Source organism: Callithrix jacchus, chromosome 5, assembly GCF_049354715.1.
Source record: "Callithrix jacchus isolate 240 chromosome 5, calJac240_pri, whole genome shotgun sequence".
Classification (NCBI taxonomy): domain Eukaryota; kingdom Metazoa; phylum Chordata; class Mammalia; order Primates; family Cebidae; genus Callithrix; species Callithrix jacchus.
This window is the reverse complement of record NC_133506.1, coordinates 9,090,864-9,113,685: the sequence shown is the minus strand read 5'-3', so window position 1 is coordinate 9,113,685 and position 22,822 is coordinate 9,090,864. Positions and strand designations below refer to the sequence as shown.

The window sequence follows — 22,822 nt, the reverse complement described above, 5'->3', positions numbered from 1 at the left end:
GCGCTGTATTCTCAGAACTATGCTCTTTCCAGGATGAGTAACTGTGTTAGAAGTGGAAACCTGCTGACAGTCACCTACTCAGTGACTTGCGGACCCGCTATTAAGAATGGACCTCCCATTCTTTGGTCAGGGTGATGCTTAACTGGCTGGAAGCACGTAACTCTGCAAACACAGCTGCATCCGGAGGCCTCGGGGCTTCCGGGCTTCCGGTCCCCCCTTTTCCGGATGCCTGGGCTTCCGGGACGTGCTCGCCGTGTGGGGCGCGCACGCAGGGCTGGGCGAGAAGGGGGGTGCGCGTGCGCAGGCGACTCGCCGAGGGACTAGGCAGAGCCGTGGAATCACCGCCAGTTCGCTGTCGGTCCACGCCGCCCGTCGCGCTGCCCGCCCGTCCAGCGTCTGCCGCCGCCATGGGAGTGCAGGTGGAAACCATCTCCCCAGGAGACGGTGAGTAGCGGCGCGCGGCGGCCGGCAGTGCCTCCAACGCCGCGCGCATTCGCTCACAGTGCCCGTCTCTGTCTCCTCAGGGCGCACCTTCCCCAAGCGCGGCCAGACCTGCGTGGTGCACTACACCGGTGAGTCGGGGGCCCTGCGGGGTGGGGACCCGGACCGCGGTCCCCTGCCCGGGTGCTGCTGGCCGCCAAGGCCTGGGGCCCAGGGTCCGGGGGCCCGGGGCGTGGCGGCGGCGAGGCCCGCAGCTGAGGCCTGGGCGGTGGCTCAGGGGCAGCCTCAGGCCTGCGAAACCCTGGCGGGTCTGAATCGGCGGTTGTGAGCTTTGGCGGCGGGCTAGGAATTAGTTACGTAGCCCATCAGAAGCTTTTCTACACCTTAGATGCTGCCCTTATTCCCACTGCTCAGATGAGGAAACTGAGGCTTGGCGAGGCGAAGTCACTTTCCCAAGGTCACACTTTCAGGAATGGGCAGAGCTCTGGCCAGGGACTATTAGGAAGGCCTTGTACCATTTCTGTGACCCTATCCCCGCTTCCAGCCCTTTCTTCAGTGGAGATAAGGACGAGGTAATTCCGAGTCTGCAGAGCTGCTGCTTCCTCCGGGCGACTCGGAATTCCCACCTTTGCAGCGGGTGGGGAAACGACCCACTTCCTAAGTCATTGCTTTGGCTCTTCCTGGCCTGGGGGGAAGTAGAGCTGCACGGCCTTTTTCCGGCTTTTTACTTTTGAGCCACTTACAAATCCAAGACTGTGGCAGCGATAGCTCAGGCTGACCGGAAGCTGCACATGTAGTTTAGTCCCCCAGCTCTTCTAGAAGTAGAGAATTTTGTCATCCTCATTTTAAAGAATCTGGAGGATAATAAACAGTGATAATGTAAGCGAAGGAAATATTAGACACCTCCCCCTCCCCAGCCGGAAGTCAGACATCAGAGTCGTGTACCGGCTTTTACTCCTTGCCCTTACAAGGTCCTCCTGGTTTGTATGGGGGCAGGGGCGGGAGAGGGAGAGAGCTGAGTTGGCGGAGACTCCATGGCTGTGGCTGTTGGTCCCACGAGGGTGGGAATGATTGGTGTAGCCACAGTTGTTGATACGAATAACCTTCCCTCTACCTCCTTCTTCCCCTTTCGCAACCTTCCCACCCTTTCCTCTGTTCCTCCTCCCTCTGTTTTCCCACTCCCTCTCCTCCTCTTCTTCCTCCTGGGTAGTAGGCTGTGGGCAGTTCTGGCTAAGTTGTTCACGAATAAGCCCCACCTTTCCCTTCCAAAATGGAAATATGAAGGGATCCCTCTATTGAGGGAAATGACTTTCACTGGCAAGAGGAAAAGGCAACTAACATTCCTCCTCCCAAGCCCTTTAATTTCTGTTGCCCTTCTCCATGGGTAGAAATGGGGGCAGGACGTAGCAGTTAAGAACTAGAACTTTAAAAAAGCTGCCAAAGGAGGAGACACTGAAACTCATCTTTGTGGGCAGCAGTCTCATGTCTGTGAAAGAAACTGGAAAGCTCTTTTGATGTTTTAAATAGCTGTCCTTGTAGGTCACAGTTAGCACCTGAGCCTGGGAGGTCTAGTAGATGAAAGTGCATGCATTTGGTGATTTTTGATTGGAAGGATGAGAAAAGTAACCATTGCCTTTTATTTACAGTGCTGGGGTGAGTGGGCAGTTCATTCAGTTCCCACAGCCAACTGGGGCAAAGACTGGGACTCAAGCCATGAGGAGCTGCTTTCTGTCACACCCCCTCCCCACGCTAGCTTGTGCATAGCCACACTGGGGTGTCTGGCAACATGTGTCCCACTCCCACGTCTGCCCCTCATGCTCACCCATGTTCTGGTGCTGCCATGCCTCTTGGTGAAATATCCTCTTCACACAGCATGTCTGGAGCCTTTTCCTATGAGAACAGATGGTCATGAGACCCAGAACACCATCAGGGTTTCCAGTGCCTCTTGAAGTCGGTGTTTTTCTCTCGAGTGGCACCCACCCACATGTTCCCAGAACAGCAGCAGGACCCTGGCATGCATTAGGACAAAAGCTTTCTTTTTTATTTCGTTCTGATAAGCCCTACAAAGACGCCTTAGTGAGAAGCCAGCTCTGCCTCATGCTCACAAAATAGGCTGTTTTTTAGCAGGCTGGCAGCTTTGTTCCGTGGGTCTTTGTCACCAGCCTCCCAGGAATAACCTGTTTGAGACCTGTGGGGGTGTGAGAGGAGTGGGTAGGCACTGTGAGATCTCATCTGTAGCACTTAAGGCTTTTAAGTCACTGGGAACAGAATCCATCTTGGGGAACATGATCAGAAGTTGGAGCTTATCACAAAGGTCCCAGGGGTCGTCAAAGGCAGGAAGCGCACTGGTCCCTAAGAAGAAAAAGGCAATAATCTTGATGCCCCCAGTTCTCATCTCTGTTTTTTTTTTTGTTGTTGTTGTTTTGTGTTTTATTTCCTGCCTGCCTGACTGCCTCAGTAGTCTCCTGTTAGAGATTTGTGTTTTTCTGCTTCTCCCAACTGGTAGGTGGTGGATGTCCCCTGTGTGCTCACCCTTCACCCGTCCCCATGCCCAGTTTCTCTGTCTTCTTTTGAGTATCTGGCTCAGATTGCTTGGCTGTGAGTCTGATTGTTACATTTCCTGAGAAGGAGGGTTTGAGTAAGGCGAACACTCTTGATCCAGTCAGCTCTTGCCAGGTGCCCACTGCTGCTGATATGGGCGCAGGTCCAGAGAAAGAGGGATAGAAGTAAGGCGGCCAAAATCTCCCCTTAGCCATCAGAGGTGTGCAAAGCACAGACTGACCTTTACCACATGGGTGCTTTAAATGCCCCTAGTGGCTGTCAGTAGTCTCCTTGATGCCACTCTCAGGGGTCCCTCTGGTGACTTCGGTGACCTTCTAGCAGAGCACAGCATGAGCAAGGCCTCAAAGGAAGGCCTGCACTACCTCTGTGGTACCAGAGGGAAAATAAAAAGTTCACTATCGCCAGCTAAGCATCTCTTAGGAGCATGACAGTCATTGAGGGAGGGAGGTGGTGGAAAGGTAACCTGCCAAGTAAGTGCCTTTAGCAGCCAGTGAATTCTCACAGCTCCTCCCTGCTGCCTCCAGTAGCTTCACCTTTACTGTAGAGCTTGTCCTGGCACACAGCTAGGTTTAGATCTCTTTTACTTATTTCAGTAGGCCATGTGCCTGCCATTGTGAGAGCAACCTCAGGGGGAATTGAAGGAATGTTTTCCTTTTTCTTCTTAAAAAGTAGCTGGATATCTTGTCCTTGGGATCAGGTTTAAGTCGGCTATAGCCTCCTGGCTGACTGAGAAAAACCAGAAGCTCTTCAGCCTTATGTCCTCAGGAGGTCAACTGGGAGAGCTGCTGAGGCTCCCAGGGCAGGTGTGGCCACTTTGCTGCAGCCTCCTTGCTTTTCCTTAGCCTCATTCCCCTTCTTCTCTGTTTTATTTCATATGCTCCCTTGCTGGGTATATCTTGGTTGGTGATCTGATGTCTGGAGGGAGGTTCACCGTCAGCAGAGATGACTCAGATGGCTTTCCCTGACATGTGCTGTCTTGAGGCACACAGGCTGTAACTGTTGGGCAAGGCTGCAACAAGACCCTTTGCCTTTTTCCCACAGCAGATGTATTTTGAACAGAATACAGACTAGGGATATAGCTAGTGAACTAAATAGACAAAGACCTGATCTGGTGGGGCTTTGCTCATGATGAGGAGACTGATAGGATGGCCATGGGTCACATCAGGTAGTAAAAAGCACTGTGGAGAGATTAAAGTAGAGTGAGGGGTAGGAAGGGAATTTGGCTGCTTTTCGTGAGGGTGATTGGAAAAGGCCTCTGAAAAAAATGGCATTTTAACATTCACTCAAACGAAGTTGGTGAGGGAGCTATGGGGCTAACTAGAAGAGTATCCCAGGCAGTGGGAAGAGCTCATGCAAGACCCTGAGGCTGGAGGCTGCTCCCTGCGTTAGAGGAACAGCAAGTGGATTGTGTGAGAGGGTGTGTGGCAGGAAATGAGGGGATGGTGGAGCCTTGGTAGTTGTTAAAATAATGTTGGCTTTTTCTAACTTAGGTGGGAGCCATTGGCTGGCTTGGATTTTAACGGGTCCCCCTCCTTCTGGCTTCTGTGTGGACAACAGGCTGTTGGGGCAAAGGCAGAAACAGGACACTGGTTGTATCCCAGGTGTGTAGAGTGCCAGCTCAGGCAGTGGGCAGAAGTGATCCCCAAAGAGGATGTGGGTTCTTTGCTGTGTTCTCATCTTGGCCCTGCCATCCAACAAGCTGAGAGCTTGAGCATATTGTCCAACAGTTCTCAGTTTCCACCTGATGTCTATAAAATGGGAATAACAATGCCTGCTGTGCAGCAAATGCCGATTGAGACTTACCCAGTTGTCTCCAAAGTGGTGTTTTTTTTTAAAGCCATAGTTCCATTGAGCCTTATTCATTGGAGTTAGGTCTGTACTCTCAATCTAGAAGAGTCCTTACACTGTTTTTTCCTTAACCCTGATTTATTCAAAGCAAGCAGGCTATTTATCTTACAGAATACTCCACGTCTGTCTTAACTGTTTTCTCATGGTATTGTTTAACTTGTTCCCTGCCTTTATTTTTCTGAACCGGATGTTTAATGTTTTAAATGTCTGAATAGATTCCTTTTAAACATTTTAGTATGAGTACTTCATCCTCAGCACACATAGGAAACATCACTAGTTGTGATGCTAAATTTGATCTTTTTTGTAAAGGTATATTTTCCCCTTTGCCATTAGCAGTGATCTGTGGAGTGCTTAGGTAGCTATAGATGGCCTGTTGCTCATCAGCCTTTCACCTAATGGTGTTTACACTATCTGATAATTCTCCCTTGAAGAAATCTTTAATTGGCATTCACAAAGTGTTGATTTATAAAATTCCTTCATTCTTTCTAAATTCATGAGCTGCTATTCTTCATTATAATGTAATGAATATATTCATTATATACAGCTAATATAATTCATTAGCTGCTATAAGGTAAAGCTCATTCTTTGCCTTTAAATAGCAATTTTTATTTTTATTTTTTGAGACAGTGTCTCCGTCACTGAGGCTGGAGTGCAGGGGCTTGATCATGGCTCAGTGTAGCATCAACCTCCCAGACTCCCATCCCAGTCTCCCATCTGGCCTTCCAAATAGTTGGGCCTATAAGCGCATGCCACCCAGCCTAATTTTTGTATTTTGTGTAGAGACGGGGTTTTGCCAGGTTTCCCAGGCTAGTCTCAAACTCCTGGCCTCAAGTGATCCATCCCCTTTAGCCTCCCAAAGTGCTGAGATTACAGGCATGAGCCACCATGTCCAGCCTTTAATTACCAGTTTTTAAAATGAAAAATGAATGTTAACTGATGGGGTGTTGCCATTCCTAGTGGGGGCAAGTGACTTTTTCCCCTTCTATTTGCTTTTACTGTACTGTGGGCTCAAAACTTTGGTCAGGACCTTAAGACAGTGATACCGTTTATTCTTTTTGATGCTAATGTCATCCTAAATTTAGCCAGTAGGAGCCCTTCTAGCGGACGCCAGTACCTTTTTGACAGGCTCCCACCATTCCTTCATCCATTTCTTGGTTTCACTACTCTGGTCCTACTATCACCCATCTTTCAAAGAGCTCTAGTTCCTTTCAGTGGAGTCCATAGACACCCCCCCTTTTTTTTTTTTTGGTAACAGCTTTATTGAATTTAATTTACATGCCATAAATTCATTTACTCATATATGTTTTAATAGTGCTTAAACTGGTATTTTATGACGTACTGAGGGATTTATTATATCCATAAACTGGAAATCATTTGTCTGCCTTGGAATTTTCTCTAAAAATATTGTCACCTGCTATTTTCCATGGAAGAAGCCAGGGTTATTATGAATAACTTAATCACATAGCATCCAGTTCTCCCTTTGGTGCTTATGGTGACATTTGTTTATTTTTACTTCTATTTTTTCGGTTTTGTTTTTGTTTTCCTGATAAGAAGCTTAACCAAGTCCCCGCCTTCTCTCCTCTGGACCCCTTTGATTTTGACCAAGTATATTCTAGCAGTGCAGAAAGTCAGGGAGGCAGAAATAACCATTTCCTAGATGCTACTGTCTCTTCCTGTTGTATTTACCCTTTCACTCCCAGGAGCTCAAGCCACCTTGGCCTGGATTGCTCAAATGCTCCAAGCCTTTTCCCACATGGAGGTCTCTGCCCCTTTGCTTAGGTACTACCACACTGCCCTCATTTCCTCTGCATGACAGGCTCTTTTCTGTTCTTTATAGCACAGCTGAAGTAACACTTCACATGCGTACATGCATGCTTCTAATTCTGCTACAACACACCCATCTATTTTCTTAGCCCCATCATAGTCAGGATCTGTGTAGTTAGCATCTGCTCTTTCCCCAACAAACTGCAGGCTCCAGGAGGCCAGACCCACACTAAGTGTTGTTCTCCAGGGTCTCCCCACCAGTCTTGGCATAGAGTAGCTATTGAGTGACTGTTTGAATGAATGCCCAGTTAGGACCTGGCATTCCATCAGTTTATTTTTACTTTTATTTTTCCTTCTGTTTTTTGTTTTTGTTTTGTTTTCCTGCTAAGCTTAACCAAGTCCCTGCATTCCCTCCCCTGGACCCCTTTGACTTTGACCAGGTCTATTCTAGCAGTGCAGAAAGTTGGGGAGGTAGAAATAACCAGTTCCTATCTATTCATTCAGTGAATATATAAGGATCTGGGCAAGGCTTTAGTGTTGCCCTCAAGGTGCTTACCCTGTAGGGAGTGGTCAGTTACAATGAAAATACCCCAAGCACCCTACACCTATAGGCTAGAACTTCTTGGAGGAAGTGCCACCTGGTCTTGGGTGTGTCTGGTGCAGTCAGGCAGGAGGAAAGGGTCTTCCAAGTATATACACAGGCCAGGAAGAGAAAAGGGTACTTTGATTTTTTTCTGTAAGTGCTTATTGAATGTCTGTTATATGTAAGACACTGTCCTGGCTACCAAGAATTTAGGAGGGAAGAAGACACAATTCCTGCCTTCATTTTACACTGTAGTGGAAAAGACTATAAATACGATTAATAAGCATGACTGTTGTGTGTAAACTCGTAAATGTTAAGGAGGGAATAAGAAAAGGTTGAGCTTTTAGACAGACTGGCAAAGGCCTCAATGAAGAAGTAACATTTGAGAAAAGACTTGAAGGAGGTAAGGATGTAACCCATGTGACTATTTGAGCAAGATAATTTTAGGCAGAGAACAGCAAATGCAAAGGCCCATGGGTGGGGGTATCGCTAGTGTGTGTGTAGAACATAAGGAAGCAATGTTCTGGGACTGGAGAAGCATGAGAGTAATCAGAGGTGAAGTCAGAGGGATGGTGGTGGGGCGGAGGCTTGACAGCTCTTGGAAGGTCCTGTAGGCCATTTTAAGAGCTTTATCTCCTGAGGTGGGGAGTCACAGGAGTTTTTTTAGCAAAAGGGTAATAGGATCTGGCTGCTGTGTTAGGTTTAGACTGTAGGAGAGCAAGGGCAGAAGCAGGGAGACCAGGGAGGGAGTTATAATAATCTGTAACAGAGGTCCAGAACTCATGCCTTTAATCATTATATCCTGTAGAAAATGCATATTTCTACCACTTCCAGCTAGCCACTGTTAAGTGATATTTCTTTTTTTCTTTTTGTTTTTGGAGACAGTCTCACTTTGTCGCCCAGATTGGAGTGCAGTGGCGCGATCTCAGCCCACTGCAACCTCTGCCTCCCAGGTTCAAGCAATTCTCCTGCCTCAGCCTCCCAAGTAGCTGAGACTACAGGTGCACGCTGCCATGCCTGGCTAATTTTTTGTCTTTTAGTAGAGATGGGGTTTCACTGGGTTGCCCAGGGTGGTCTCGAACTCCTGAGCTCAGGCAATCTGCTCACCTTGGCCTTCCAAACTGCTGGGATTACAGGTGTGAGCCACTGTGCCCAGTCTAGTGCTATTTCTTTCTCCCCCTCCCCATATGATACAGTATGGTAGGCCCTCTTATTTATATTGTGATTAAAATGGAAAATGGAGAGACACACCCACAGGGCATGTATTCTGGTTTGTGTTCTTTTTATTGCCTCTGGATTCTGCATGTTTTTCCCATTATGGACCCTGCCTTTCAAAATACACTTTTGGTTATAGGATCTAAAGGGATTTAGCCAAAGGTTAGAAGCATTTCCATTCTGCGTGTGGGAAATGTCCTTACACGGTTTGTGATCTCAGGGAAATGTTGGTGAGAGTGATCTGGTTCCCTCTTTGAGTAGGCCACTTGGACCCTTGATCATACCCCTCACTCATAAGGAGTTCTCAGAACCCCACTTCAGGGAGGTTGTGCTGGAATGCAGCCACAGAGACCCAGAAATGGAATAAGAATGTAAGATTTGAATTTGTATCTTTTGTCTATCTAAATGTAGAATCCCTTTTTACCCATCATGATTGAGACAAGTGGGTAGTTGGTATGCTAACATAAAAGTGACATGACTTCTCTCAACATCTATTTCAAACTCAAACATAAATCATTTTTCTTTGAGTATGGCTCTGCTAGTGGAGTTTCCCATCGTAGTTCTTGCAAAACCAATTTGAAAACCATATAAATATGTTCTCACAACTGTCTTTACTCTACTTTAAAAAAGGACATGTAAAAATCCAACCTTTCCAGATTTTTAAGATTTCTTTTTCTAAATGTAGTCTCTCATATGATCTCACTAGCAATAGTTTTTTAGTGACTTGCCTTTATTGAGTCTTTCCCAGCAGTCAGCTAGAACCACTGTTTGAATTCACACTCATTTTATTGATTTACATACTATTTAATTACATTATCTTTACACAGTAAATATAGCTACCATAAATGGGTTTGGGGACAAACATAGGTAACCACTCCTCTCTTTATGAATATAGAACTCATGGGAATGAAGGAGTGATCAAGAACTAGAGACTAAAGCATGAGGGAGTGTTCTTCACCATGCTGGGGTATGAAGGCTGTGAGTTGTAGGAGTCTCTGAGTAAGGCAGCTGAGTAAAAGGTGGTTAAGAGAGCTTCTGTATCTAATGAGGAGGAGGAGGAAAGCAAACAGCTGAACATTAGACCCTGAGCCATACACCCATCTGGGAATGTTCTAAGTGGCTTCAAATGCAAAGCCTCAGAAAAATATTGGCTCCCCCTACCTCCATTCAACCATTACACTTTTTTTTTAAGAGATAGTCTCAGGCCGGGCGTGGTGGCTCACGCCTGTAATCCAAGCACTTTGGAGGCCAAGGCGGGTGGATCACCTGAGGTCAGGAGTTCAAGACCAGCCTGACCAACATGGTGAAAACCGATCTATTAAAAAAAAAGAGAGAGAGATGGTCTTGTTCTGTTGCCCAGGCCGGAGTGCACTTTTGCAGTCATAGCTCACTGTAACCTCAAACCTCTGGGCTCAAGTGATCTTCCCGCTTAAGCCACTCAGGTAGCGAGGACTACAGGAATGTACCACATCCAGCTAATTTTTTTTTTTTTTTTTAATTTTTCATAGAGACAGGATGGGTGGGGGCGGGGAGTGAGTCTTGCTATGTTGCCCAGGCTGGTCTCAAACTCCTGGCCTCAAATGATCCTCCTGCCTTGGCCTTCCAAAGCACTGGGATTACAGGCATGAGCCGCCTCTGCACCTGGCCTCATTGCACTTTTTTGTCCTTAAGAAACTCACCTGCATGTTGAAAGTAGAAATCCTTTGTCCCTCTCCAAACTGTAAATGGCAAGGACTTTATTTTGAAAGTTTGGGGCTTAGGATATTCTGCTTTTTAGTTACTGTTTGTTTAATCTTAAAACTTCCCATATTTTGGTTCCTGTAAAATGCTGCCTATAGGAAACACTCTGCAAAGATTCATGAGCAACTTTAAACTGCACTGAGTCATGAGCTTTCACTACAAGTAGGGAAGCCATAAGTCTATAGAGGTGCCTTCTTAGTCTTCTTTCCTTTCCCACTAAAAGGTGTATGGGACTGCCCTTCCCCAAAGCAGAGTGCCCTGGAAGTGACTCCATTTCTATTGGGTTATTAGTGAAATAATATCCCAGTGGTCCTTGCGAATCTCCAGGTCCTGGTCTTGAGTCTTAACCACTGCTTTAGTGGTTTGAGCCAACCACTAGGAACGTAGTCTGGGGATACTTTGCTGCCCAGCAGCTGCTGGCCAAATCTCCCTCTGCTGATTCCTTGATAAGGAGTAGGAAAGCGCAGGCTGCTGGGAGGTAGACAGACTTGAGACTCTCTGCACTGTCTTGTTTTTTCAACCCTTTTGCTCCCTTTCCAAGGATTTCCGTTTGAGAGGAGACCCAGGCAAGGTGACATCAACAGCCTTTGCATGCAGTCTTAGCTTTGGCCCCTTTCATGGTCTTGTGCTTTTAACTGGAGCACATTTTCACATTTTGCTCACTGATTAGTAACTAAAGGTGCTAAACTTAAAGACTACCATTCTGGGATTAGCCCTCATAGTCATTTTACCATATAGGAAAGAAGGTCTAAATATGAAGGCCTCATGCTTGTCCTTCTTAAAAATCATGCAAGTAAAGCAAATCCAAGAGTGTCCCTGAATACCAGCACTGCAGGTGCCACCAGGACACAGAACGCAGGCCAGGTCTGTGAGCTTGGACTGCATTCAGTCAGGAGAGCCAATACTAAATACTTGAAATCAAGAATATGGAGCTATTCCAGGCAGTTTCTCAGGCATGAGTTATAAGCTTTTGTATGGCCAGAGATGAAATCGGTCAGCTCTTCAATTAGAAGGTAATGCTTGTGATGTTTTATGCTGAGCTTAAAGACTGTCCGCTGCCATACCTGCACTGTAACCTCAGTTGCCTTATCTCAGCAGGGAATGGTTTCTCTAGGAAAGGCACTAACTTGGCAGGTGGTTTCAACTGTTCAAGGGCTCCAGCTCCTGGCACAAGTGATTTCCAGAGTTAAAACTGAAGCAACTGCTGAGACTTGACTTGCTGCCTGCTTTACCTGTTCCTTCCCCAAACAGAGGAAGCACACTATTCATTCATTGCCAGTGTGGATAGAGGAGCTAAACACATATACGATTTTAGTAAATGCCACTGTCTACTTTTTTCTTTTCCTTTAAAAAAAAAGTTATTGATAACATGATCAAAATCCAATAAACTGCACATTTAAAAAATGTTCAGTTTCATAAGTTTTGATGTGTCATTGTTTCCCTTTGAATTCACCCCTCCTTACCCTCCTCTAACAACTGCTGGTGTGCTTTTTTGTCAGTGTAGATTCATTGCATTTTCTAAAGTTGTATATAAATGGGATCAAACAGTATGTTCTTTTGTCTCTGCCTTCTTTCACTTGGCATAATTATTTTGAGATTCATCTGTGTTATCCCGTGTATCAATTGTTTGTTCCTTTTTGTTGCTAAATAATTTTCTCTATATAGATATATGTATTTACCAACTTACCAGTTGGTGGATGTTTGAGTTAGTTTATAGTTTTTGGCTATTGAAAATAAATCTGCTTTGAACGGTTGTGTATAAGTCTTTCTATGGACATAGCCTGTCATTTCTCTTGGATAAATACTCAAGATTAGAATGGCTGGGTCATATGGGAGATGTAAGTTTAACTTAACTATCAAGCTGTTTTCCGAAGCTTTATGTTCTATTCCCACCCAGCAATGTATGACAATTCCAGTTCCTTCACATCCTCAATAATGCCTGATGTGGTCAGTCTTTTTAGCTTTACTCATTCAGATCGGTGGTAGACACATCTCCTAGTGGTTTTAATTTGTATTATTATAATAACTCAGAATGTTTAGCATCTTTTCATATGCTTACTTGTCATCTATCTTTTTCAGTGAAGTGTCTGTTCAAATCTTTTGCCTTTTTTTATTGATTTTTTTAATTGTTGAATTTTGATGATTTGTTATATTCTGGGCATAAGTCCTATATCAGGTATGTACTTTGCAAAAGTTTTCTCCCAGTGTATGGCTTGTCTTTCATTTTCTTAACAGTGCTTTTAAAAGTACGGAAATTGTTTTATTTTGATGAAATTTAATTTATTCTTTTATAGCTAGTGTTTTTTGACATCATACTAAGAAACCTTCGCCTAACCCAAGGTCACAAAGGTTTCCTTCTTATGTTATCTTTTAAGAATTTGATAGTTTTAGCATTTAATATTTAGGTCAAGGATCCATTTTGAGTTTATGTTTGATAATGGCATGAAGTTTTTACTGTATTATGTGTGAATATTTTGTCATTTCAGCCCAATATAATTTTCATCTCAGACATTGTAGTTTTCATTTCCAAAAGTTAGAGTCTTACAGTCCTCCTCTACTAATTCTAACATTTTGTGTGTTCTGAGTTGCTTTCATTCGACTGATAAGTCTCCTCATTTTGGGTCCTGTTTTCTGCCTCTTTGTATGCCTAGCAATCTTTGGATGCCAGACATTGTGATTTTACCTTTTGGTGTGCTGGATATTTTTATTCCTATTAATTTTCCTGAGTTTTATACTGAGAAGCATTGAAGTTATTTGGAAACAGTTTGATGCTTGTGAGTCTTGCTTTTGTGATTTGTTAGGTAGGTCCAGAGCTCAGTTTAGGGCTGACTATTTCCTGCTATAGGCAAGATCTTCCTGAGTATTCTGCCCAGTGCCTTGTGAATCATGAGTTTCTCCAGTTTGACTGGAGCCCTGTGTGAGTACTGGGTATGGTTCCTCTAAGCCTTTTGGATAGTTCTTTTCCTGGCCTTGAATAGTTCCCTCAAATGTATGCACTGAGAGGGACTCTGCCGAATACTCAAAAGAGGACCCTCTGTAGATCTCTGGGGAGCTCTTTATAGCTCTCTCCTGCCAGTACTCTGTCCTGTGAACTGACTGTAGGTGCCTTGAGCTCCATTCCCGTTGCCTCTCACTGAAACTCCCAAGGATATAGGCCTGGCCTTGTTTCCCAGGTCTCAGGAATTATTGTTCTTCATTATGGATGTCTGGTGTCTTACAAACCATCGTTTTAGCTATTTTGTCTAGGTGGTTTTAGGTTTTTGTGGGACTCTTTAGGGAGGAAGGGATTGGTTGTGGATTGTTTCAAGAACAAATCTGATCCTCGTCCTTCATCTTGACCAGGAATGGAACTCCTCACTACCTGTTTTGACATTACAGACTGAACAGCATAATTCCCACCCCTGAAAATGCTACAGGCACACTCATTCTAGCTTAACAAATACTGCTTTCACCTTCTCCTGCTGCCTGACAACTTATGGCCATAGTTAAGTGGCCTGTTCCTCCCCGCTTGGGAAGCCCTCTTTTTTCCCTGTCCTATAGCTTGTGCCAGTTGTGTGACACCCACTTAATCACATATCACCCTGCCCATTTTTGCAGGTTATTGTTTAGCTTTCGGACTTCATTATGGGAAATCCTCTCCTTGGGCCTAAGGAATCCCAACACCACTGCCACCGCCTAACCCTTCCCTGTGAAGATTTCTTCTTAAAAAAGTAGATGGGATTGACTGTTGGTGACTGTGGTCTGAAATTCTAGAGCAAGTCTTATGCCCCTTTCCCAGGGACAACAGATCATCCAAAATAGCATAGGAAAATAAAGATCCTAGGCAAAGGTCCTGCTTAAAGCTCCTTCACTTAGAAATCCTGCTTCCTGGCTTTTATGTTTTTCTTAAGATACTAGGGAGAGGCTTGCACCTCAGGGTCCAAGATAGGCTCAAGAGAGCTGGGGTCAGGCATTCTCACAGAGCCGTAGTCTTCGCCGAAGAACATCCACATCTCCATACTGGCTCGGCAGCAGATTCAGGCTGTGTCCCACCTTGTGCTCCTATCCTGGTACCAGTCAGATAGATAATTGAAGTATCTCACCTCAGGCAAAGCAACATTGATACGTGGATGCATGTAGTGTCTGGAGGTTACTTGGCATTGCATTTGATCAAGGCAGTAAAAAGAAAGTGTCTGTCTCAGTACCCTGTGGTTTTCATTGCAATCAAAATACTGTCTTGCACAGGTCAGGGCATGTTCATATTTGGTAAGAAATAGAATAATTCTTTTATAGATACACCATATTTTTTAAATTATGGGTTACAAACCGTTAATGTATCATGAAATAAATTTAGTGGGTCACAATCAGCATTCTTTTTAAAAATGAGAAGTATATTCTGTGTAGTAACTTAAATGTAAATTTTATTTTGTTTATACACAAAATGTGGTTACATGTACTGGGTTCTGACATAAGTACTGGTCCCATTGTCGCAGATCAGGGATGTCTCTGTGGTTGTGGTTGTTGAGTTCCATTTCTGTTACTGCTCTTGTGGCAGCACTGCACTGTGGTGTGCTCACTAAATGTCAAATAAAGGTTTGCCTCATGCCAGCTGTGTTTGGCTGGAGGCAACTGAAGACCCAACATAAGGCAAAGCAGACTTCCTTTTTTTTTTGTAAGACTTTAAAGAGCAGTTTTAGATTATCAGCAAACTTGAGAGGCAAATACAGAGATTTCCCATATATCCCCTGGTCCCACACATGCATAGCCTTCTATTATTAACATCCCCGACTAGAATGGTACATTTGTTGCAATTGACGAACCTACATTAACACATCATGATCACCCAAAGTCCGTAGGTTACTCTAGGGTTCACTCTTGGTGGTGTACATTCTGTGGGTTTGGACAAGTGTATGATGACTTGTATTCATTATACAAATTCTCTAATCATGATGACATGTATTCATTATAGCATCATACAGGACATCTTCACTGCCCTAAAAATTCTCTGTGCTCCATCTGTTCCTCCCTCCCTCTACCCTTGACTCCTGGCAGTCACTGATCTGTTGACTGTTACTGGTTTACCTTCAAAGCACACTTTTAATCACTTTAGAACATGAGTTTTGAGGGAGGTGGTTTGGGGCTGATTCAGAGCACTGGAATGACCATCTTGTGGTATGCCTGGCCTTCTTGTGGTTACAGGGTGTCTGGCATGTTCCAAACATGATATCCTCACACAACAGCATTCACCAGGTAGAGCAGGAACTTTCTTCCCAAGTCTTTGTTTTTCTTTTTACTAATGAGGTAGGACTTTCCTGGAAGATGCCAGTAGACTTCACAGCAGGTGCAGTGGTACCCAAACTAAGTAGGTGTAAGTGCCCAAACTGACCCAGATCCCTACCCCACACCACCCCTGGCATAGGGGAAAAGCTTAGATTGATTCCAGTTCATCTGCTGGGCCAGGCTGTTGTTGCTTCTGGGAAGTTGATGTTTAATTAGAAAGGAAGGTGAGTGTGCTGAGTCCAGGTTGTCCCACAGCCTTGGTTCCAGGTTGCCCCTATGGGCATGTTTTTCTTAAAATAATGCAGACTAGAGAGAAGCTCTTTCTGGTTTTCAGTCTCCTTTGTGGCTCACTGTCTCTGCCACTCAGTGGTTCTGACCTTGGGTGGGTTACTGAGCCTTGGAGTTGGTTTTCTTACTTCTGTTACAAGCAGTTTCATGGAAGTGGATGGAAAGGCTCCCTGCCTGGCCAAGGAATGGAGCATCATAGCTGTTTATTGCCTACTCTCACCCCTACCTCTGAGTTTGGTTGGGTTGGATTCTGTATAAGAAGTCCAGTTTGAAACAGGCTAAAGGCAGTGTGTTTGGTAGGTATTGTGGAGCCTGGAGACCTGTTGTCTCCCAGGAACTCATTTATAGAGAACTGTTCAAGTCCTGACATCAGTCATTTTTATCATCGAGTGGTGACTGCATTCTGGTAAAGGAATGAGCTAAATGCGTAACCCAGCTTACCAGTTTTGGGGCACCAGTTTCTTGGAACAGGTACAGGTCCCCACCCTCCTGTCTCCTCTTAGTCCTCAGCTCCCAGCTTCAGGCTCCAGGCAGCATTGGCATCCATTCTGCTCCCAGGACATCTGTCTCTACTCCTGCTCTGTTGAAACACCACTACCCAACCCCCACCCCCATTTCTTATTTTGTTAAAGTCCACATAGTCCAGTAGCTATGATAACGCTGCCAATTCATCTTTGCCTCCCCATCCTACTTCTACGTGTTGACATTGTTTTTTCGGTTGGGATTATGTCAGGATTTTCCTTTTGTCCTAAACTCATACACAACAGAATTGTAATGTTTTTGTGGATTTTCTAATGCTTAGAACCATGGTGAATGCTCACTCTCAGTCTTCCAGTAAAATCAGTTTTGTGCCAATTATATGTTAACCACTGGCTGATCTCCAATCTGGGATCCTGACTAGAGAATTTCAGGAACTCAGTGTCTGCTATCACAATTGGCTGGCAGTGGCTTCCTGAGAAACCAATGCTGATGTTGTTTTTGAGAAGGAAGTTGCAGATATCTATTGCAGATGTCTGTTCCTCTTTTCTCATAGCATCTCTGGAGTTCCCCTTTTATTGGAAGGTGCCGTTGTGGCTTGTCCAGCTTCTGGGAAACTGGGATAATAGAGCATGGCATTTGGGTTTATGATTTATAATGTAGTTTTACTATTTTGGCAAGCTACTTCAATTCTCTCTGTCTGCCTCGGTTTCTTCATCTGTGAAATGGGGATAGTGCTGTGGAGAAAGAATTGAATTAGTTCACGTGTGGAAAGCACCTAGCCCAGTTAGAGTAACTCAGTGGAGCCACTGCTAACAGAGTTGCTAGCAGTTGGCTGGGTTTACTGAGTTAATTCTTCAAGGGCAACCATTCTAACCTCCTTGGTATTCCTGCCCTCTTATGTCATCTCTGTTACAAAGTGTTAGCTGTGCAAAAATCAGCACAGGTTGTTTTCTGGGGCAGCAATGGATAAAATAAGTGTGATGAATGCTGCAAACATTCTGTCTTTCATTTCTCTACTTCAGCCCAGGTTGGTTTTTACTTTTCCCAGGAAGATTATGACAACTTAGGAACCAGCCTACAAGTGCCCAGCTTTATGCCCCAGGTTTCCTGTTGGTATGAGACACTTGGCACTAGAATGTGGGTGAAAGCTTGCCTTATAGCTTCCTCTTACCACATCCCATAGTGCTGACCCACAGCCTGGAGAGCAGCAACATGTGAAGGTCACAATCAGTGAACCACAGAGGAGAGGGTGGCAGATAGTGGAGGGGGATTTGCCTGCATTGAACAATGGAGGCGCAACATGTAAACACATTATATGTGAAAGGTGATTGGGGAATTTGGGAAGGAAGATTGCTTCTTGCCCTGTGTGTGTCTTCTAGACATTTTGTGCACCTCAGGGGACCACAGTTATTTTTAGTTGGGGAGAAAATCTACCAGGTGCTAGGAGAGTCATGGCAGGAGGAAGTTCATACTTCCCATCTCCAGAACAGGGTGGACTGCCAACCACCTTTGGTATGCGGGGTCCTTTTGTAGTCATCTTACTGCTTGGAGTCAGGGAAGAGCATTCACAGGTCTGGAGTAGGACTACCCCAACTCCTTAGATGCCCAGTGAGGCCACAGGAAACCCTCCCTAGGTACCGCAATTCCTGCCAGACTCTTCTGCACTAGCATCTCTGATGGGTGCTCTGCTGTCTCTGACTTGCCTTGTCATTACTTGTCGCTCATGTTACAACTGCCCTTTTTCACAGGGATGCTTGAAGATGGAAAGAAATTTGATTCCTCCCGGGACAGAAACAAGCCCTTTAAGTTTATGCTAGGCAAGCAGGAGGTGATCCGAGGCTGGGAAGAAGGGGTTGCCCAGGTATGCTCTCTCATTTGTTCTGTTTTACTTTCTGGTATTTACCTTTTATATTATTCTTATAGGTGGCATATTTACATGGCTCAAAAATTTAAAAAGTTAAGTCTCACTCTCGTCCCATCCCATCTGCCCAATACCTCCACAAGAAGCTCCTGTCGTTCATGTTTTTGTATTGTGGTTTAAGCACATACTGCTTTTTTCTTGCTTTCACACACAAAGTTTTGCAGTTTACTTTTTCACTTAATCTATTTTTGACACTCCCTATACCAGTACATAAAAGAGGAGTAAACTCTGATACAGCTGCATAGTGTTTCTTTATGTAAATGTGCTATAATTTATTTTGCTAGTGCTCTATTAATGAGTATTTGGGTAATTTCCAGAATTTTGCTATTGTAAACAGTGCTGTAGTAACTTAATTATACAGATTTTATTTTACATGTGTGCACATGTTGCCATAGGACATACTCTCAAAAGTGGGTGAGTGCTCAAAGCTGTGTGTACTGTTTTTTGACAGATATGCCAAGTTGCTATCTCTAGGGGTTGCACTCTGAACTGCCTGAAGGCTATGAAGGTGCAATCTCCTCCGGTCCCTAGCATCACAGTGTATTGTTAAATCTTTGGCCTCAGGATAGTATGAGTAAAAAACAGTATCAGTGCTTTTAATTATTTCTCTTACTATTAACCATATTGTGTCAGACTGCTTCTGACAGGTCATACTAATGGAGAAAATAATTTTGTCTTGTGATCCTAATCTCTTTCCTCCCCATTTGTGGAAACAGCTTTTGTTCTGCCAACACTATAAAATTCCCAGGAGACAGTAGGGACCCACGGTTGCCAAATTTCAGCCGGATTCTGTCTTCCCATCAATCCTAGGGATTTTTTTCTAGCTCTAACCAGGTAAAGGGATGTTTTTCAGTGACCTAAGACCCAGGCAAATTTATAATTAGGCTCTGCATGATGGGTAGGCTGCTTTCCTCTCACCAAGGAGAATTAGAAATTCAACCAAGATGAAAGACAGATTTCTGTCTCTCTCTTTTCAAGAATACACATGCTTCTACTTCCTCTATAAAACATCACAGATTTATCTCCAAATAAACTGCTCAACTTTTAGAAACTTGAAGCCTTCCACTCCCAGGTGTCTGGGTTTCTGTTCCTGTAGAGCAGAGGGTTGGCAGTATGAGGAAGAGGCTTTGTACTTTACTTCCCTTGGGAAACCTTGCCAACCATAGCTTTTTGCCTCTGTCTCCCTAGTCTGGCTGGCTCTTAGATCTGTAGCCCATCCTCTATCTTGCATGCCAGCCATTGTTCATACCTCATCCCATCTTTGACTGCTCCAGCATTGGACAATCGCTGTGTTGTATATCCTAAGTGCTGTATCTACCATCAAGTTAGTGTTATCAGCCTACTTCACATCTCAGGCTTGGAGAAGCATGACTCTCCCTTTAACTGGTGCTTTGGGGTCAGTCACAGCCCTGTCATTTGTGAGAAGTCTGGGTAGTTTGAGACCTGCATAAAACATCTTTTAAATTCTTCACAGCATATTTTTTTCAGCAAGTAACTTAAAAACACAGAAAAGGGAAATTGTCTTACACCCCTTTTCCTTTCCTTTTGGCATTGAATTGTGCCACAAGGACTATTTTGGCAGCTTTTATTCATCCATCTTGGACATCTTTTTATGTTAGTACATTTAAAGCCACCACTGTATTCTTTTTGACTAATCCCTGGTGTGGATATGCCTATGAAACCACTGCTTCTGTGATGGACATTTGAGTTGTTAGCAGAATATTCTGGAAGTAGAATTGCTGAGTCAAGAAATATGATTGTTTTGAATTGTACAAGATAAAGCCATATTTCACTGTCCTTCCCACCTTGATCCAACATGTCCCAGTTTCAGAGGGGAGCAAGGATTAGACACTTCACAGCCTGCAGCTTCCTCTTTATTCATCCTCTCTCCAGTGGATTCCAAAAGCCAGGAACATGGGAGACCTAAAGCAAAGCAGAGAGAGGTCAAAGGATGGAAATACTGCAGAGAATCTGCTCACTGTTCAGAAAGTAGATATTTATACTTATTTCTGTATTTAGTTTGAAACAAAATAATACACAAATACATTTTTTAAAGTAAAAATCTCTCCTTACTGGTCACTCCTATCCACATTGTTCTCCTCATAGCAAAAATCTGGTATGTCCTTCCAAAGATGTTTTCTGTTGTAGATATAATCAATATTTTCAAAAATAGTATCATATAGTACATGCTGTTGTGTAGCCCAGAAAATCATATTATCTTTTTTGAAGTTTTCCTATATGGGCAAAAAAGTATAAATAGAAAAAATAGACTACCCCCAAGTATTAGTTTCTATGTATATACTTTTTTAAAGCATAGTTTCAGAGTATTCCTTTTTCAAGACGAGCATAGATGTCACTAAATGTGTCCTTTCAGTGACAGACCACTGAAGGGGGAACTAGGTGGTGAGACATCTGGAATGTTACCTGCCCAGCATTAGTCATTAAGTCTTGGGTAGAAAGGTTGAGGGCTTAACCCTTCTGAGAGTCAAGAACGGTTTTGAACTGCCATTGGGCCTCTTGGAGTGAGATGCAGGGGTCATGGAATCTGACTGCCAGCCTTCAAGCCCTGCCCAGGGAGGTGGTGATGCCTGGGCATATGCAAAGTCAATACCATCCTGGCCAAGGAGCACCTAGGTAAACAGCTCTTGTTCTTACAGAGACAGCTGGCGTGTGTGTCAGGCTGAGTCTTTCTTCCTTGTTCTTTTCACAGATGAGTGTCGGTCAGAGAGCCAAACTGACTATATCTCCAGATTATGCCTACGGTGCCACTGGGCACCCAGGCATCATCCCACCACATGCCACTCTTGTCTTTGATGTGGAGCTTCTAAAACTGGAATGACAGGAATGGCCTTCTCCCTTAGCTCCCTGTTCTTGGGTAAGGAGATCAAATGCTGAAGGGTCTTTCACTACCTTTGTGCCTCCCATGTTATGCCCAGTGTTTTGGTGGGTAGCAGAGAGAACATAAAGGTGGTTTCACCTGGGACCCAGCCCAAGCCCATCTGGCTGTCTCCAGCTAGAACAGAAGTGGCTCAGTCTCAGACTGCTCAGCTGTTGGGGAAGGGATTTGGCGTGGCAGATGGCATCGTGGCTGTCACCACTGCAGACAAAGAACACTGAGCTGCTGGAAACTCACAGATTTTCTGTCCCCAACAGGTCTGCCATGGAGGGATGTGGTGCCTCCAGATGCGTGCACATGAATCCATATGGAGCTTTTCCTGATGTTCCACTACACTCTGTATAGACATCTGCCCTGACTGAATGTGTTCTGTCACTCAGCTTTGCTTCCGACACCTCCATTTCCTCTTCCCCTTTATCCTTGTATGTGTGTTTACCTAAACTATATGCCATAAACCTCAAGTTATTCATTTTATTTTGTTTTCATTTTGGGGTGAAGATTCAGTTTCAGTCTTTTGGATCTAGGTTTCCAGTTAAGTACATGATCAAGTATTAACAGCACAAGTGATAGGTTAACTTTAGAATAGGAATTGGTGTTTGGGGGGGGTTGCAAGAATATTTTATTTTAATTTTTTGGATGAAATTTTTATCTATTATATATTAAACATTCATGCTGCTGCTGCGCTGCAAAGCCATAGCAGATTTGAGGCGCTGTTGAGGGCTGAATTATTCTCCAAGTTGAGACATGTGCTTGGGTTAAAATAAAAGCCCTACCTAAAACTGAGGTGGGGATGGGGAGAGCCTTTGCCTCCACCAGTCCCACCCCACCCTCTCCTTAAACCCTCTGCCTTTGAAAGCAGGTCATTTTCACTGCGATGTTGGACACTACAGGTATCTATCTGTCCCTGAGCCAGCAGGGACCTCTGAAGCCTTCTTTGTGGCCTGGCTATTATTTTTCCCCCATCCTGTGGTTTTTCTAATGGACTTTCAGGAATTTTGTAATCTCATAACTTTCCAAGCTCCACCACTTCCTAAATCTTGAGAACTTTGACAGTTTAAATTGAAGGTGCTGTTTGTAGACTTAACACCCAGTGAAAGCCCAGCCATCATGACAAATCCTTGAATGTTCTCTTAAGAAAATGATGCTGGTCATCGCAGCTTCAGCATCTCCAGTTTTTTGATGCTTGGCTCCCTCTGCTGATCTCAAAGCTTCCTGGCTTTTCCTCCCTCAGCTCCTTCTCACCCCTTTGCTGTCCTGTGTAGTGATTTGGTGAGAGAAATCATTGCTGCCCCCTCCCCCCAGCACCATATATGAGTTTCAAGTTTTATTATTGCAATAAAAGTGCTTTATGCCGGCTTTTCTCAGCTCTGTGTCATGGCGGTTACTTTTAAGTGCCTCCCCTGCCATTTGGTGCCAGAGGATAAGGTTGGGCAGGGTGAAGGAGGGTGGCAGTGGGGATGTAGTTTCAAGATTGTGTCTTGGCAGAAAAATGCAGCCGTGAACATCCTTTGCATTGGCCATTAAGGGGTGAGGGAGTTGGAGGTGAGGGGGGGATGTGGGGGGCAGTAGGTTTGCATCAAAGGAACTGCCTGAAGGGCAGGCCAGGATAGTCAGGGAACATCCCCTCCCCGTTATCAAATATTTATTAAATGTGTGTTCTGAGTAGAGTACTATGCTGGGTGTTCTTGGGTTACAGAGAAGTGGGAGATGCAACAGACTTTCGAGAAGTGAGTCACCATTTGGAGATGTGCTGCAAGCAACTGCAAGCAATTCATGAAGAGATTCAAAGGGAAGGTTTTGATTTTAAATTGGTATTCCTTAGTAA

At 44.5% G+C, this 22,822-nt stretch overlaps 1 protein-coding gene and 1 long non-coding RNA gene across 2 annotated transcripts in view; one reads left to right on the top strand and one right to left on the bottom strand.

The window, feature by feature from the left end:
• Positions 1 to 280: 280 nt before the first annotated feature.
• FKBP1A (FKBP prolyl isomerase 1A) lies at positions 281 to 22,361 on the top strand. The gene is made up of 5 exons (XM_008995624.5): positions 281 to 444; positions 525 to 572; positions 17,929 to 18,041; positions 20,812 to 20,976; positions 21,255 to 22,361. The coding sequence occupies exons 1-4, from the start codon at positions 408 to 410 to the stop codon at positions 20,938 to 20,940; spliced, it is 327 nt and encodes a 108-aa protein (XP_008993872.1). The 5' UTR covers positions 281 to 407; the 3' UTR covers positions 20,941 to 20,976; positions 21,255 to 22,361.
• Positions 14,536 to 22,822, bottom strand: part of LOC103792799 (uncharacterized) — an 83,233-nt gene continuing 74,946 nt past the window's right edge. The window contains exons 2-3 of the long non-coding RNA XR_004742739.3: positions 19,907 to 20,024; positions 14,536 to 16,914 (exon numbers count right to left, since the gene is read on the bottom strand). This is a non-coding gene — a long non-coding RNA (uncharacterized LOC103792799). The remainder of the gene's footprint in view (positions 16,915 to 19,906; positions 20,025 to 22,822) is intronic.

Excerpts from the sequence above, each read along its gene's own strand:
- FKBP1A (XM_008995624.5), top strand. The coding sequence starts at position 408 with ATGGGAGTGCAGGTGGAAACCATCTCCCCAGGAGACG. Across the intron at positions 445-524 it reads AACCATCTCCCCAGGAGACG|GGCGCACCTTCCCCAAGCGC; the intron begins GTGAGTAGCGGC and ends CTGTCTCCTCAG. Across the intron at positions 573-17,928 it reads CTGCGTGGTGCACTACACCG|GGATGCTTGAAGATGGAAAG; the intron begins GTGAGTCGGGGG and ends CCTTTTTCACAG.